This window comes from Theropithecus gelada, chromosome 10 (assembly GCF_003255815.1).
Source record: "Theropithecus gelada isolate Dixy chromosome 10, Tgel_1.0, whole genome shotgun sequence".
NCBI classification, from domain to species: domain Eukaryota; kingdom Metazoa; phylum Chordata; class Mammalia; order Primates; family Cercopithecidae; genus Theropithecus; species Theropithecus gelada.
Window position 1 is genome coordinate 10,867,930 of NC_037678.1, and position 12,025 is coordinate 10,879,954.

General features: G+C 60.1%; 1 protein-coding gene across 1 annotated transcript in view; it reads right to left on the reverse strand.

Annotated features, from left to right (window-relative positions):
- Positions 1-5,701: 5,701 nt before the first annotated feature.
- Positions 5,702-12,025, reverse strand: part of CACNA1I (calcium voltage-gated channel subunit alpha1 I) — a 119,621-nt gene continuing 113,297 nt past the window's right edge. Inside the window, exons 33-36 of the mRNA XM_025399228.1 lie at positions 11,066-11,188; positions 9,514-9,679; positions 7,675-7,871; positions 5,702-6,346 (exon numbers count right to left, since the gene is read on the reverse strand). Of these exons, the coding sequence (XP_025255013.1) occupies positions 5,702-6,346; positions 7,675-7,871; positions 9,514-9,679; positions 11,066-11,188 (1,131 nt within the window). The remainder of the gene's footprint in view (positions 6,347-7,674; positions 7,872-9,513; positions 9,680-11,065; positions 11,189-12,025) is intronic.

Sequence of the window (12,025 nt, forward strand, 5' to 3'; positions counted from 1 at the left end):
CCACTGGGCTGAGCTGCAGAGGTGGCCCGCTGATGTCTCCCCTTCACCAGGCTTCCAGTGAGAAGGGACTGCGGGGGCAAGGTTGGCGGGCGACCAAAAGCAGTATCCCAGGAGGACAGGGCAGGGGTGCCAGGCAGGCCATGGGGCAGGGGTGCCGAGCAGGCGATCGGGCAGCGGTGCCGGGCAGGCCATGGGGCAGGGGTGCCGGGCAGTCCATGGGGCTGGGGTGCCGGGCAGGCTATTGGGCAGGGTACAGCCGCTCATGGCCCAGGGAAGTCACACCCCACTCTCTGACAGGTTTGCCGACTTCGCAAAGAAGAATAAGGACAGCCAGTTAAATAAGAATTTCAGATAAAGCAACAAATAACTTTTTAGTGTGAATATGTCCCAAATACCGCATGGGACCTGCTCACGCTGTAAACGTGTTCCTGGTGTCTCTGATGTTCTCATGTAGCCAGGTGCCCTGGGTCTTATCTGGACGCTGCCCTCTGAGGCTCCTGCCTCTCATCTGGAAAGGGGTGGTCACTGCCTTGACAAGGCTCTCGCCTCTGGTTCTTCAGGAATCCCCAGCCAGGCCTCCCGGACCACCCAGCCAGGAAGACCCCCACCCCCAGCCCCAATCACGGTCACTCCACCGGCTCTGGTGCCTTCATGGCACTTGCAGGCTCTGAAATGGCCCAGCTGTGTGCCTGTCTGTCTGGGATCTTTCTCCCACTCTGAGGTGCGGGCTCCATGAGCACAGGGCCCCATCATCCTTGTGTCCCCAGCACCTAGCAGAGGCTGGGCGTGTGTGGGTGTGCAGCCACGATTTACTGAAGATGGCATGGACGCCTCCCTGGAGGGGCAGCCTGAGGGGGAACAGGAAGATGAGGGTGAGTGGGGCGGGGCCCAGTGCACCTGCTATTTCTGCCCCACCAATCTCCTCCTGCTGATGACCGGCTCCCTTTCCTCTGAGGCTCAGGCTGGCCTCCGCCCAGGGGACAAAGTGCCCCCACTCTGCCCAGATGGGGGCCGGCAAATCCGCACCAGCCCGGCCTGGCCCTACCCCCACCCCTCCCAACAGGACCAGCCGGGCGTCCACAGATTCCCACGGCAGCCTGTTACCATGGTGACAGCAATCCGAGGTCACCGCGCTAGAAACCGGTGGATGCCTCCCTCCTGGAACACCACAAGCGTTAGAATCTAATTTTCATTACAGCCATAATAGTGGTTTTGCATAATCGTACATATATTAATACCTAACATGCCTGTGTTTATTTGGTTAAAATTCATGAATTCAGGTCTAAATAAAAAGTGCTGATGGCTGAAGTTTTTCATTCTCTTAAAATGTTCTTGGGTTAGGTATTTTTTAAGCCAGTCTCTCTCCTTGGCAGCAACTTGCTTTTAATCCCATTATTAACAGGGAAGAGAGAGGAAAACAAATCAGGGCTCTCCTCCCCCGGGGCCGTGCCTCTGGCTGTGGAGGTGGCAAGCGGGTGCCCATCACCCCTAGCCTCTGCCTCACTGTGTGGCCCAGACCACACCCTGCAGCCTCTCCAGGCCTGTTTCCTCAAGTGGAAAAATAAGAGAAGGCATTAGTTGGTCTTTGAAATCCCTTCTGCTTCCAAAACACAGCCACGGAGCTGACATTTGCTGAAGCTCAACCAGCACCGGGCTACAGGCAGGAGAAGTAAACACGGTCCCCGTCCTTGGGTCAGTCCAATCTGATGGAGACTCGCTCAAGAAACAGACAGTGCAGGCCGGGTGCGGTGGCTCACGCCTGTAATCCCAGCACTTTGGGAGGCCGAGGCAAGTGGATCACCTGAGGTCAAGAGTTCGAGACCAGCCTGGCCAATGTGGTGAAACCCTGTCTCTACTAAAAATACAAAAATTAGCCAAGCATGATAGCAGGCGCCCGTAATCCCAGCTACTCAGGAGGCTGACACGATAGTGAGCTGAGATCTTACCATTGCACTCAAGCCAGGGCAACAGAGCGAGACTCCGTCTCAAAAAAAAAAAAAAAGAAAAGAAAGAAAACGAAATAGACAGTGCCAAAGGATGAGGAGATTATTCTTCCCATGTGACCCTCTCGCCCGGGGCCAGCACCTCAGCCACAGCAGCAGAGCGTGGGAACCAGGCCTGCCTCCTCCCCAGCTCCACAGGCCCCCACCCACCCAGCGGCCATGAGAGCACCCTGCCATGAGCATTGTTCTAGGTCCCCGATGCCCCAGCCCCACACCTGAACATGGAGGAGGAGAACCGCCACCCCTCCCTTGAGAGAAGCCCCAGCTTGACACCCACCCCACCGGGGAAGAACAGCAGAGACACACGGAGAAATTCTTAAATAGGCTTCTGGGCTTTTATTCAAAACAACACTGGTGGTGGCTGCCGCTTGGTTTCTCTACACCCGGGCCATCTGGGCCAGCAGGTACCAGCGCCATCAGCAACTAGGAGGGAAGTTCATTCACACCATAGAAACTGTACAGCGACTGAGAGTGCTAGAGTCACGGTGGCGGCCCAGGCCGAGGGCTTCCTGGAGGAGGTGGCCTCTACCTCCTCAGTAGGCTGCAGCTTGGCCCAGGCTCTGCCAGGAACACGGATTATTGCACAAAGACAAAAAAAGAGTATGTGTATCTGGGCTAAAGAGCAGCTCTTATGACCCCAAGCCCTTACACAACGCAGCAAAGGGGGCTGGGGTTGGCCCTGGAAGCGGAAGGTTCCGAGCTGAGGATATGGGGGAAGACAGGCAGACGGGCTTTACACGCTTTGTCCTCCTTTAAGGGGCTGCCTGGTACAGGAGAAGGTAGAGCAGAGGAGACGAAGAGGGTTTGGCTAGACTGGGCTGTCTCTGCACAGATGCCAAGGTGTCTGCCCATCACCACCCTATGGAGCAGCAGAGACAGCTCAGGGACCTGCGTCCCCACCTTCCCCACTGCCAGGCCCATGTGGGTTAGGGCAAATTTGTGCTTTTGTGATAGACACAGGCCTGAGGCCATGGCCCCAGACCACAGGGTTGAGGAGGAAGGAAGGGCCCTTTGCCCAACCCTCACCCATTCTGACTTGTGCTGGCCAGTAGATCACAGCTTCCCTGGTTCCCCATCTCTGTCACCCACAAGAACAAGGCCAAGTGTCTGGGATCGGCAGGTGGGGCCTCCAGGAGCCTGGCCATCTCCCACTGCTCCCTGCAAGGAGCTTCTCTGCCTCTGAGCTCAGCTCTTTTAACTTCTCCACACGCCCCGCTCTGTGGGCCCTGGAGCCTTCGCTCATGCCCATCCCTTTGCCTAGAACACCTGCCCCGAGGTGTCTGCTTGTTCCAGAGCCACATGGTTCAGGGCAAGGGGAGGTTTCACATCAGACCTGCCTAGGATGTGTTCCCCGCGCAGCTGCTCTGAACCCATGTACCAGCAGGAAAGAATGCTCAGCAGAGTCACAAGATGACCCAAGGCTGCTGGACCGGTGTCTGATCCTGCCAATTTGAAGCCCAACCTTCCACATGGTCTTCCCAGGTCACACAACCCCTCTTCTGGGCTCCAACACGCACGTCCCTCCAGCAACACACGGACTTGCAAAAAGTCAAGTCTGCCTGCCTCCCTCCAACTGCGCATGCTCAGGGTCAGCCAGGAGCAGGTAAGCCCGCCCAGACACTTCTTCCCCAGACAACGTAGCTCGCTCCACATAAAACCACCTCCGCGGAAAGGGAGGCAGGGCCGAGGCTCTCTGGAGGGGTCAGCGTTGGGCTTGGACCCAGCCATCCTCACAGGTCTACCTGCCCCCCAGAGAGGACTGGGTAGTTCCTCCCGCCGCAGGCACCTTGTTCGGCATCACAGCCCTAGGGTGTGGAGTGGGGCCCTCCACACCACCCCAGCTTCTTTGCTGCTAGGGCCCTGAAGGATCCTGGGCTGGCCGCTTCCCCTCTCCGGGGCTCAGTTTCCCGGGTGGGCTTGACAACCCCTCCTGGACCACTCTCCCTCAGCCCAAAAGGTCTCTGCATGTGACAAAGCACACATCACCCACCACCTCCCCCAGGGTCCCTGTGCCAGCCTGGAAGACACCCAGAACCCCTCCAAGGGGCACTCCACACCCTCACCAGCCTGTCCACGAGCTGAGTTCTTCCAAGTCAGAGTTTGGGAACAAGGACAAGGCTGCCCCTCAGCAGGCCCCCATGAAGCCCTCAGAGGGGGTCTTAGCAAAGGCAAGGGGGGGTCTTAACAAAGGCAAGGTTATTGCTGAAGCACAGCATCTCCAAACTCGTGGCCTCTGCAGCCTCTCCAGACCACTGCCACCAACATGCTCCCAACCTCCTTCTTCAAACTGACTTCATGAAAGTCACTCCCTTTTTAAAAAGTAGCCTTGACCTAAGCAAAATCTCTGTGAAATCACGGGTTCAATGTATTTTTTTTCTAATAAATAGTGAAATAAATGCATAACTCTTCAAATCAAACACCCCCATCTATAACCCGTTTGGGAAGCGCTACTATAGTGAAAGCTGACCTGCAGTTAGGGGCAGCGGGGAGGAGAGACAGGGGCAGGGAGGAGAGACAGGGGCGGGGAGGTGGGGTCGGAGAATGTGGCCTCCAGGTGACACAAAAGGCTGGGCGTGGGGATGTGGCTGGACCCAGGGCCCAGGCAGGTGCCCCCACCCCTGCCTAGAATTCGGTCAGAGCTGCTTTGCCTTGAACCCACTGGGGCGGGGGCATAGTTGCTCAGGACGGGGACAGCACAGCGTCCAGGGACAGCCACAGCTCAGGGCCCATATTGGGGATAAAAGGCATAAGTGACTGAACAACTAACTGCCTGAGCCCAGGGGCACCTGCAGGGCAGCCAGAGCCAGCCCAGACCAGGCAGGTACCCTGGCCTCTCAAGTGGCCTCCACTCCTGCTCCACCCAACCCCGCCCTCCTGGGGTGGAACCTACCCCCTCAGAAGTACTCAGGAGCTGGGACCTCCCCTGGGGCCAGAGCCCCAGCCCAGCCTCCGAGCTGCCCTCCACCCCCCACCACGGTCCTAAGGAAACACAGCTACTCACCCCTGATTTTTCTAAAGAGAGACATCTAACCCGTGTACTAAGGGTATGTGTGTGCTCTGGGGTGTCTACAAAAGACTTCACAACAACGAGACGGTCAGGATGACAGGACAGACACCCCGACGCGGGGGAGCCACGGGGAATCTTAGCAGCGTTTCTTCTTTAAAAGAAAAAAAAGAAAAAGAAAACACACCCTGAATTGCACCTCTTCTCCCGGGCCTGGCGCCCTCAGAGGCCTGAGGGTCCTCTCCAAGCTACTCTCAACCCGGGAGGAGACATCAAAAAACACAGCTGCGACGCCCCGGCAGGACATGTGCCCTGGGGTGGGTCTGGCCTGAATTCCAGAGCGTCAGACAAAAGCCCCGTCCGGGCCCTGGCCCACCTCCCACCTTTAGCACTTTCTGGAAGTCATAAGCTCTCAGTAAAAAAAATAAATATATATATATATATGTCTGTCTATGTGTGTGTGTGTGTGTGTATATACGCATACATATATGTATATATATGCACTGGAAGGGCCACCATGGGCCACGCAGGCCTGGCTAACCCAGACTCCGCTCAGCCCGGCTGACGGGCGCCTGTGCCCGGCGGGCCCTGCGCGATCCCAGGTGTGGACGAAGTATTGCTGTCTGCTCCTGGCTCCTGAGGTAAAACAGGTGAGACGGGGCGGGCGGTGGGCGGCCGGGGGCCCCTGCGACCCTCATCTCTTCCTCTTGCTGGCGGCGTCTCCCGGCTCCAGCTCTCCGGGGAGCGGTTGCGGCGGGGGCGCCAAGGGGCCCAGGCCCATGGGCAGCGGTGCCCGGCCCAGGGGGTCCTTGCTGCGGTCCGCGGCCCACGAGGGGCTCCGGGCCAGGCCGTGGGCCGGGGCGGCGGCGCGGGGGCGGCCGGGGGCGGCCAGGCTGCTGGTGCTGCTGAACTTCCTGGCGGGCGTGAGGCCGGGGAGCGGCGGCGGGGGCGGCGGGCAGAAGAGGGAAGTGAGCGAGAGGCTGCTGAGGGTCTCCGAGTGCTCGCTGCCCGCGCCCCCGCCGCCCGCGCCGCCGCGGCCCTCCTCGTCCGAGGGGTCCATGGAGTCGTGGTAGGTGCAGCCCGGGCTGGTGGAGCCCCCGCTGCTGTGGCTGCGCTGATGCGCCCGCAGCCCCCGCAGGCTGAACAGGCCCCGGCCCCGCAGGCTCAGGCGGCGGTGCGCGGCGGGGGACAGGCCGGCCCGGGGTCCCGGAGCAGGCGCGGGCGGCCCCAGGGCTCGCCGGGGGCTGTCGCTCAGGGTCAGGCTGTCCTCCAGCGTGGTCTGCAGGCTGCCCGCGGAGCTGCTGGGGCTGGCGTCCAGCGACGTGTCGCTCCCGGTGGCCTGGGGGGAGGTGGGAGCGGTGGAGGCCGCCTGGGTCTGCCCCCACCCCAGCAACCTGGACGCCTCCCTCCCCGGCACAGCAGGCAGCCCCCATCCAAGGAGCTCCCTTAGGAGCAGGGATTCTCCCCTCTGCACGTCCAGCTTAGGCGGCAGTCACCACAGGGCCTGCACCTGCCCGGAGAGGTCCCCTGAAAGGAGCTAGCACCCGCCTCAAACCCAGGTCAAACCCGGCCCTGCCCTTCACGGAAGGCTCCAGGCTCACTCCAAGGGGAAGCCCTGGGCCCACCGCCCTCCCCCAGGGCACGTGGCACCCCCACCACAGCCCCCATGGTCCTGACGCGGCCCCTGCCCTGGCTGCTCTCACTGGTTCCGGTCCCTCCCACTTGCTCCAGCCCCTGGCCCCCACCTCCCAGCCCCAGGACCCCCACCTCCCAGCTGTCCAGCTCCCACCTCCCAGCACCAGGGCCCCCCATCTCCCAGCCGCCCAGCCCCCACCTCCCAGCCGCCCAGCTCCCAACCTCCCAGCACCAGGGCCCCCCACCTCCCAGCTGCCCAGCTCCCACCTCCCAGCCCCCACCTCCAGCCCCTCCCCAGGAGCTGTTCTCCCTGCCTGTCCACCATGGAGTAGACTTTACTCGGCAGACATTTATTTTGGTTATCACCCCTCCTCCTGCACCCCTGCAGCTCACTCTCAGCACTAAACAGTTTGTATCCTGCCCGCCAGGCCACACAGCCTGCTACAACGGGGTCCCACAGTCACCCAGTGAATCAACCGCACTCACCGCACTGTGGGAGCCGGCTCGGCCCCATTTCCCCACCCCCACAACGGAGCCCTCAGTGCTCTCTTGGGTAGGAGGGTTGTGGCCCTGGCCAATCCAGTACAGGGGACCCTGCAGGCTGAGGCTTCTCATCCACCAGACCCGCCCTCCCACCTCCATTCCTAGTAATCAAGCCCCCACTCACACCCACTCAGATAACCCAGGGTATCCTCCCCACCGCCAGCACCCCGCCACCCTGCAAAACCTCCAGTACTCCTCCTCCTCCCCTCCCCTCCAGCTAGGTATCACAGGCCTCTTCCAGACCCCCCTCGGGGTCCTCCCCACACTCTGCTGTCCCCAGGACCCAGCTCTGCCCACTCCGGTCCGCCCCAGTGCCACCTCCTGCTCCAGTCTCAGCATCACCCCAGCGTTCCCAAACCCCCTTGCATGGTGGTGCCCTGGGCCTTTGGTTGGGTCCTTCCCCTCCCAGTCCCTCGGACTTCGAGGCCTGGCTTAGATCCTGCCCCTTGCCCACAGACCAGTGCTCTGGAGCCTGGGAGGTGCCGGTACCTGCCGGAGGAGGGTGCAGTTGACCCTTGGTGACCGCAGAGATGCCCAGGAGCCCTGCAGCGCAATCTTGGGGAGGGTCCCAGTGCCGGTGCCCTTTTCTGGGCCTTTCTGACTGGCAGACACTGCAGGGTGGAAGAACTCGGCTGGCATGGGCAGGAGAGGGCTGGAGGCATCCGGGGAGAAGGGACTTGGGGGTACTGCTGGGAAAGGAGGAGACAGAGCTGACGGAGCACGCTCAGGCCAGGGGGCAGTCCCTGGGAGGTGGCATTGAGCACCAATCTCATTGGGCCAGCAGGGAGGAGCCACCTAATAAACTGACTGTGAGACCGTGGGCAAGTCCCCCTCTAAACCTTCGTTTCCCCATTGTGAGAGCAAGAGAGAAATCCTGAACCAGCCCTTTTGATTCCAGGGGGCAGGGGCCCTGGGCAAGACACAGCTTTTGGAGGCAAGCAGACCCGGGCTCAAGCCTAGGTCTCTTCCTCTGTAAAAGGGAACAAGATGCCATCTTGAGGGGCATAAGGAGAAGAAGAAACAGCTGGAAGCTCCCAGCTCAGTACCAAGTACACAGTAGGTGCTCACTAGGATCAGTCATCCCCGGGTCCTGACCCCACCATGCAGCCTGGCCAGGCCTGGGGGCCTCTGTGGGACAGCAGGTGGGTTGGGGCGTCCCAGCCCCGGGTCAGGCGCTGCACTGGATGGCAGGTCAGTCTGGCCTGGTTGGCTGCACACAGTGAGGGACAGAGACGGGGGTGGGGGGTCTGAGGGCTGGGGCAGGTCTGGGTGTGGGGGGCGTGGGGGGGTAGCAGCAGCCTCTGCCCACTGTCCCCTCCACACCTTGGGGGGTTGAGGATGAGATAATGGAAGAATGTACCCAAGACAGCTGGACAGTCTGAATGTCCCGGCTGGGGATCCTATGCCATACCATCTTACCATTTAAGGAAAATGTAAATAAATGGTTGGCTAAAGGGAATGAGATTGCATTCCACCAGAATGGCTCTCGGGTCAGCCCTGTGCCCTGACTTCTGGTTTGGGAAGTCTGGGATCTTGGCATCTCAGCCACCCTGGCCAGTTGAAAGCCCATCAGCTTAGGGAGGGTGCCCAGGAAAGTCACCCCATGTCTGGCTCCTGGGAGGCGTCCCCGAAGGGTACTTGGGGTGGGCTCAGAGTCTTGGGTGGCCCTCTTCTGCTGGGCTCCTCATCTCTCTGCCTCCCTCCATAGCCAATGCTGTGAAACCAGGTTCCTGCCACCCTCCATGAGGACCACAGTAAATATGAACCTGTGATGGCAGGCCAGCTTAGTCCCCTGGCCCTGTGCCCAGAGCCCAGCCACGGGCCCAAAGCACAAACAGAACACTGTGGGTAGAGCTGAAGGATAAGTATCAGGAATTTGCAAAAGGGCTATTAAAGACACCAGGCTTTCCTATGTTTAACATCCCCATGTATATGAAGATCTGTGGGCTACACACCTCTCTAATTCAGCTCTAGAAACACACCACAATAATCTGGCAGCTTTCCTTCTGCTTGATATGAGAGCCGTGTGTACCCACCTCTTTCCCTTTTCACTATGGCTCCTAGGAAGCTTAGCATGAAGCTTCCTTTAGATGCTTAGGTTTTTGTTATAATTATCTCATCTTTTTGTACTATTTGTCTCTTGATCTTTTATCATTGTTATATCAGGCCTGAGAGTCTATCTCTCATTGTCAGATATCCATCTGGTTCTTTCTGGACTGAATATAATAATCTGGGTAAAAATACTAAGGAAAAAACTCAACCATCTCCCTCTGAAGCAGACGCCCAAGATGAGGGCTGTGGGGAGCTGGCAGGGCTCCCACCCCTCACCTTGACTGCTGTCATGTTTCAGCCAGGACTGGACAGGGTTGAATGGGATCTCCTCCATCTCACACAGGAAGTTCTCTGGACCCGGTGAGACGGCCGTAGAGGACAAGGGGAAGAAGCATTCGTCCAGGTCTCTCACACACATGGGCTCAGGTGGGTCCAGTTCACCCTGCAAGGAAAGGGAGGTAGGATGGGGCAGCACTGGGGGGGCGGGGACAGCTGCCCTCATGACCTGCTCCACGGGCCCTCGCTTAACTAGGCTACCCTCATAGCTAGTCTGACCTTCCTCTCACCTCCTCTACCTGACCATCTTCCCAAACCCCGGTGAAAGGAATCCACCTCCGAATGTCCCACTGGATGCCCCAGGCAGTTAGTGACTTCCCCTGGTACAGACCCTGGGCCGGTGAAGAAGCCAGGTCAAGGCTGGTGAAGGCATCAGAAGACAGGCTGAGTGGCCAGTGTCCCATGAGCATGACCTTGGGGGGGTCCCTTCCCTTTGCTGAGCATGTTTCTGCATCCGAGGAGAGTGATGCCTTCCTTCCTAGGCATTCCCTGGCCCCCACATTCCTCAGGCCTGTAGCCCATAGTGAGCCCTTCCCAGAAGAGCTGCCTTAGTGCCCCCTCCAAGGCAGATGCATCCGCGCCACCCCAACCTCTGATGACTTGCTGAGTCTGGCACAGAAGACTGTACCCTGCCCAAGTCCAGCTGAGTCCCAAAAACTGTGCACCCTGATATCCTTTGTAGAAGAGCAGTGTGGGGGTACAGGGAGCTGCAGCAACTGTGAGCCATCACTCGCCCCGCAACCTACCCTGAGCTGATGGAGGGCCAGCCTAGGGGGCAGAGGTGCCAAGCCCAGGGTATCCCCCAGCTGTCCCTTATACCCCCCACCCCCAGCAGGGCAGGACCACCTTGACCTTGAGATCAGGAGCCCCGGTCTTGAGGTCTCACCCCCTAAGACTGCAGGATCAGCAAGGGGCCCTTCCTGGCCTGCAGGCCTCCTCAGACTGACCCCCTGGGGTGCAGAGGTTTGGGGCCCAGCCTCAGGGGTGGCTTCCTGCTCTGTCATTCCTGGCTGTGTGATGTGAGCATCACCCCACTTTTTGGAAGCCCCATCTCCTCACGTGTGAAGCGAGGACGAATCATGCCTGCTGCACAGAGCTGTGGGGTGGACAAAGCCGGCACGGGCAGAGCGCCTGCACAGAGTAGGTGCTTTGCCTGACACGACTCCCCCGTTCGCTTCGGCCTCACAGCCCTGCCAGCCAGGGATGACCCCCATGGAATGGACCAAAAAATACTCAAAGCAACAAGAAGCAGCCAGTGCTGCTGAGTGCCAGGTTGGATCGCTAGCTGGGCTTGTGGCTGTGTGACCTCAGGCAAATCACTCCACCTCTCTGAGCCCTACTGCCCTCATCTGTCCAACAGGAGAGGAAGGCCTAGCACACAGTGGGTGTCGTTTACATGGTAGACTGGAAAGACAGGGGGTTCCTCCTGGGTGGGCAGGGGCCAGGCTTCAAGGACAGACCCGCCTGCTCAGGAGTCCCCAGGGGAGCTCACCTTGCTGTCTTTGGGGCCAGGTGGGCAGGCTGTGGGGTCCTCAAGGCTCAGGTCGTCGCCCAGCAGGATGGACGAGGACCTGTCTGAGTTCAGGGAGAAGGCCTCCGTCTCAGCCAGCTGCACCTGCAGGAAGAGGGGGTGGCCTCAGGTCACCACAGCGTTGGGATGGGCAGGCCTGGGTCCTGGGGCGTGCAGCCACAGGCCTGAGGCTCTGAAGAGAGGCCAAGCAGTGGTCAGAAAGGTCCAGACACCTGCTGGGCACGGATGATGTATCCATCCTGTGCAGGGGCCCAGCCTGGGCGGTATGCAATGGTGACACAGCGGTCACCTCCAGTGGAAACCAGCCCTGAGTGGCCCATCTTGCTATCTGGGCCTGAGGGCAGGTGAGTTGCCATGGGCTGTGAACTCCACAGCTGTCTGCTTGCCCCCAGACCAAGTGCCCATCAAGACTGGGCTGGACTTGACTCATCTATGGCCCTGTGTGGACAACCTGCACAGCGTGTCACAGGCAGGGGACACTGCGGGGCCCAGAGACACTGGAGAATCTGCAGCCACCACAGGGCAGGGGTGTGGGGCAGCCCAGACTTCCAGCTCCTGCTGACGGCTCCTGGGGACCCGCCCTGCAGCCACCTGAGGCTGGGGCCACCCTGGGGGCTGGAGCACCCCAGGGAGAGCTCAGGGGCCCACACTGCTGGGGAGAGGGGAGGGGGCTGCCTGCACCTGCACTGGAGGTGGACCCATGGGAACCCCTGAGCTGGGTGGGCCTAAGCCCCGAGCTGGAGACCAGGGCAGGGCACCTGGAGGAGGTTGAGTGCCAGGATGATGCCCTGGGGAAAGAGCGGGCAGATGACCCCTTCATGTCACAGAAAGGGCAAGCTATCCTGCAAGTGACACACAGGCTCCCTGCCTGGCACCTGCAATACACAAGGTGGGGCAGCTGCCCTACCCAAGCACCTACTG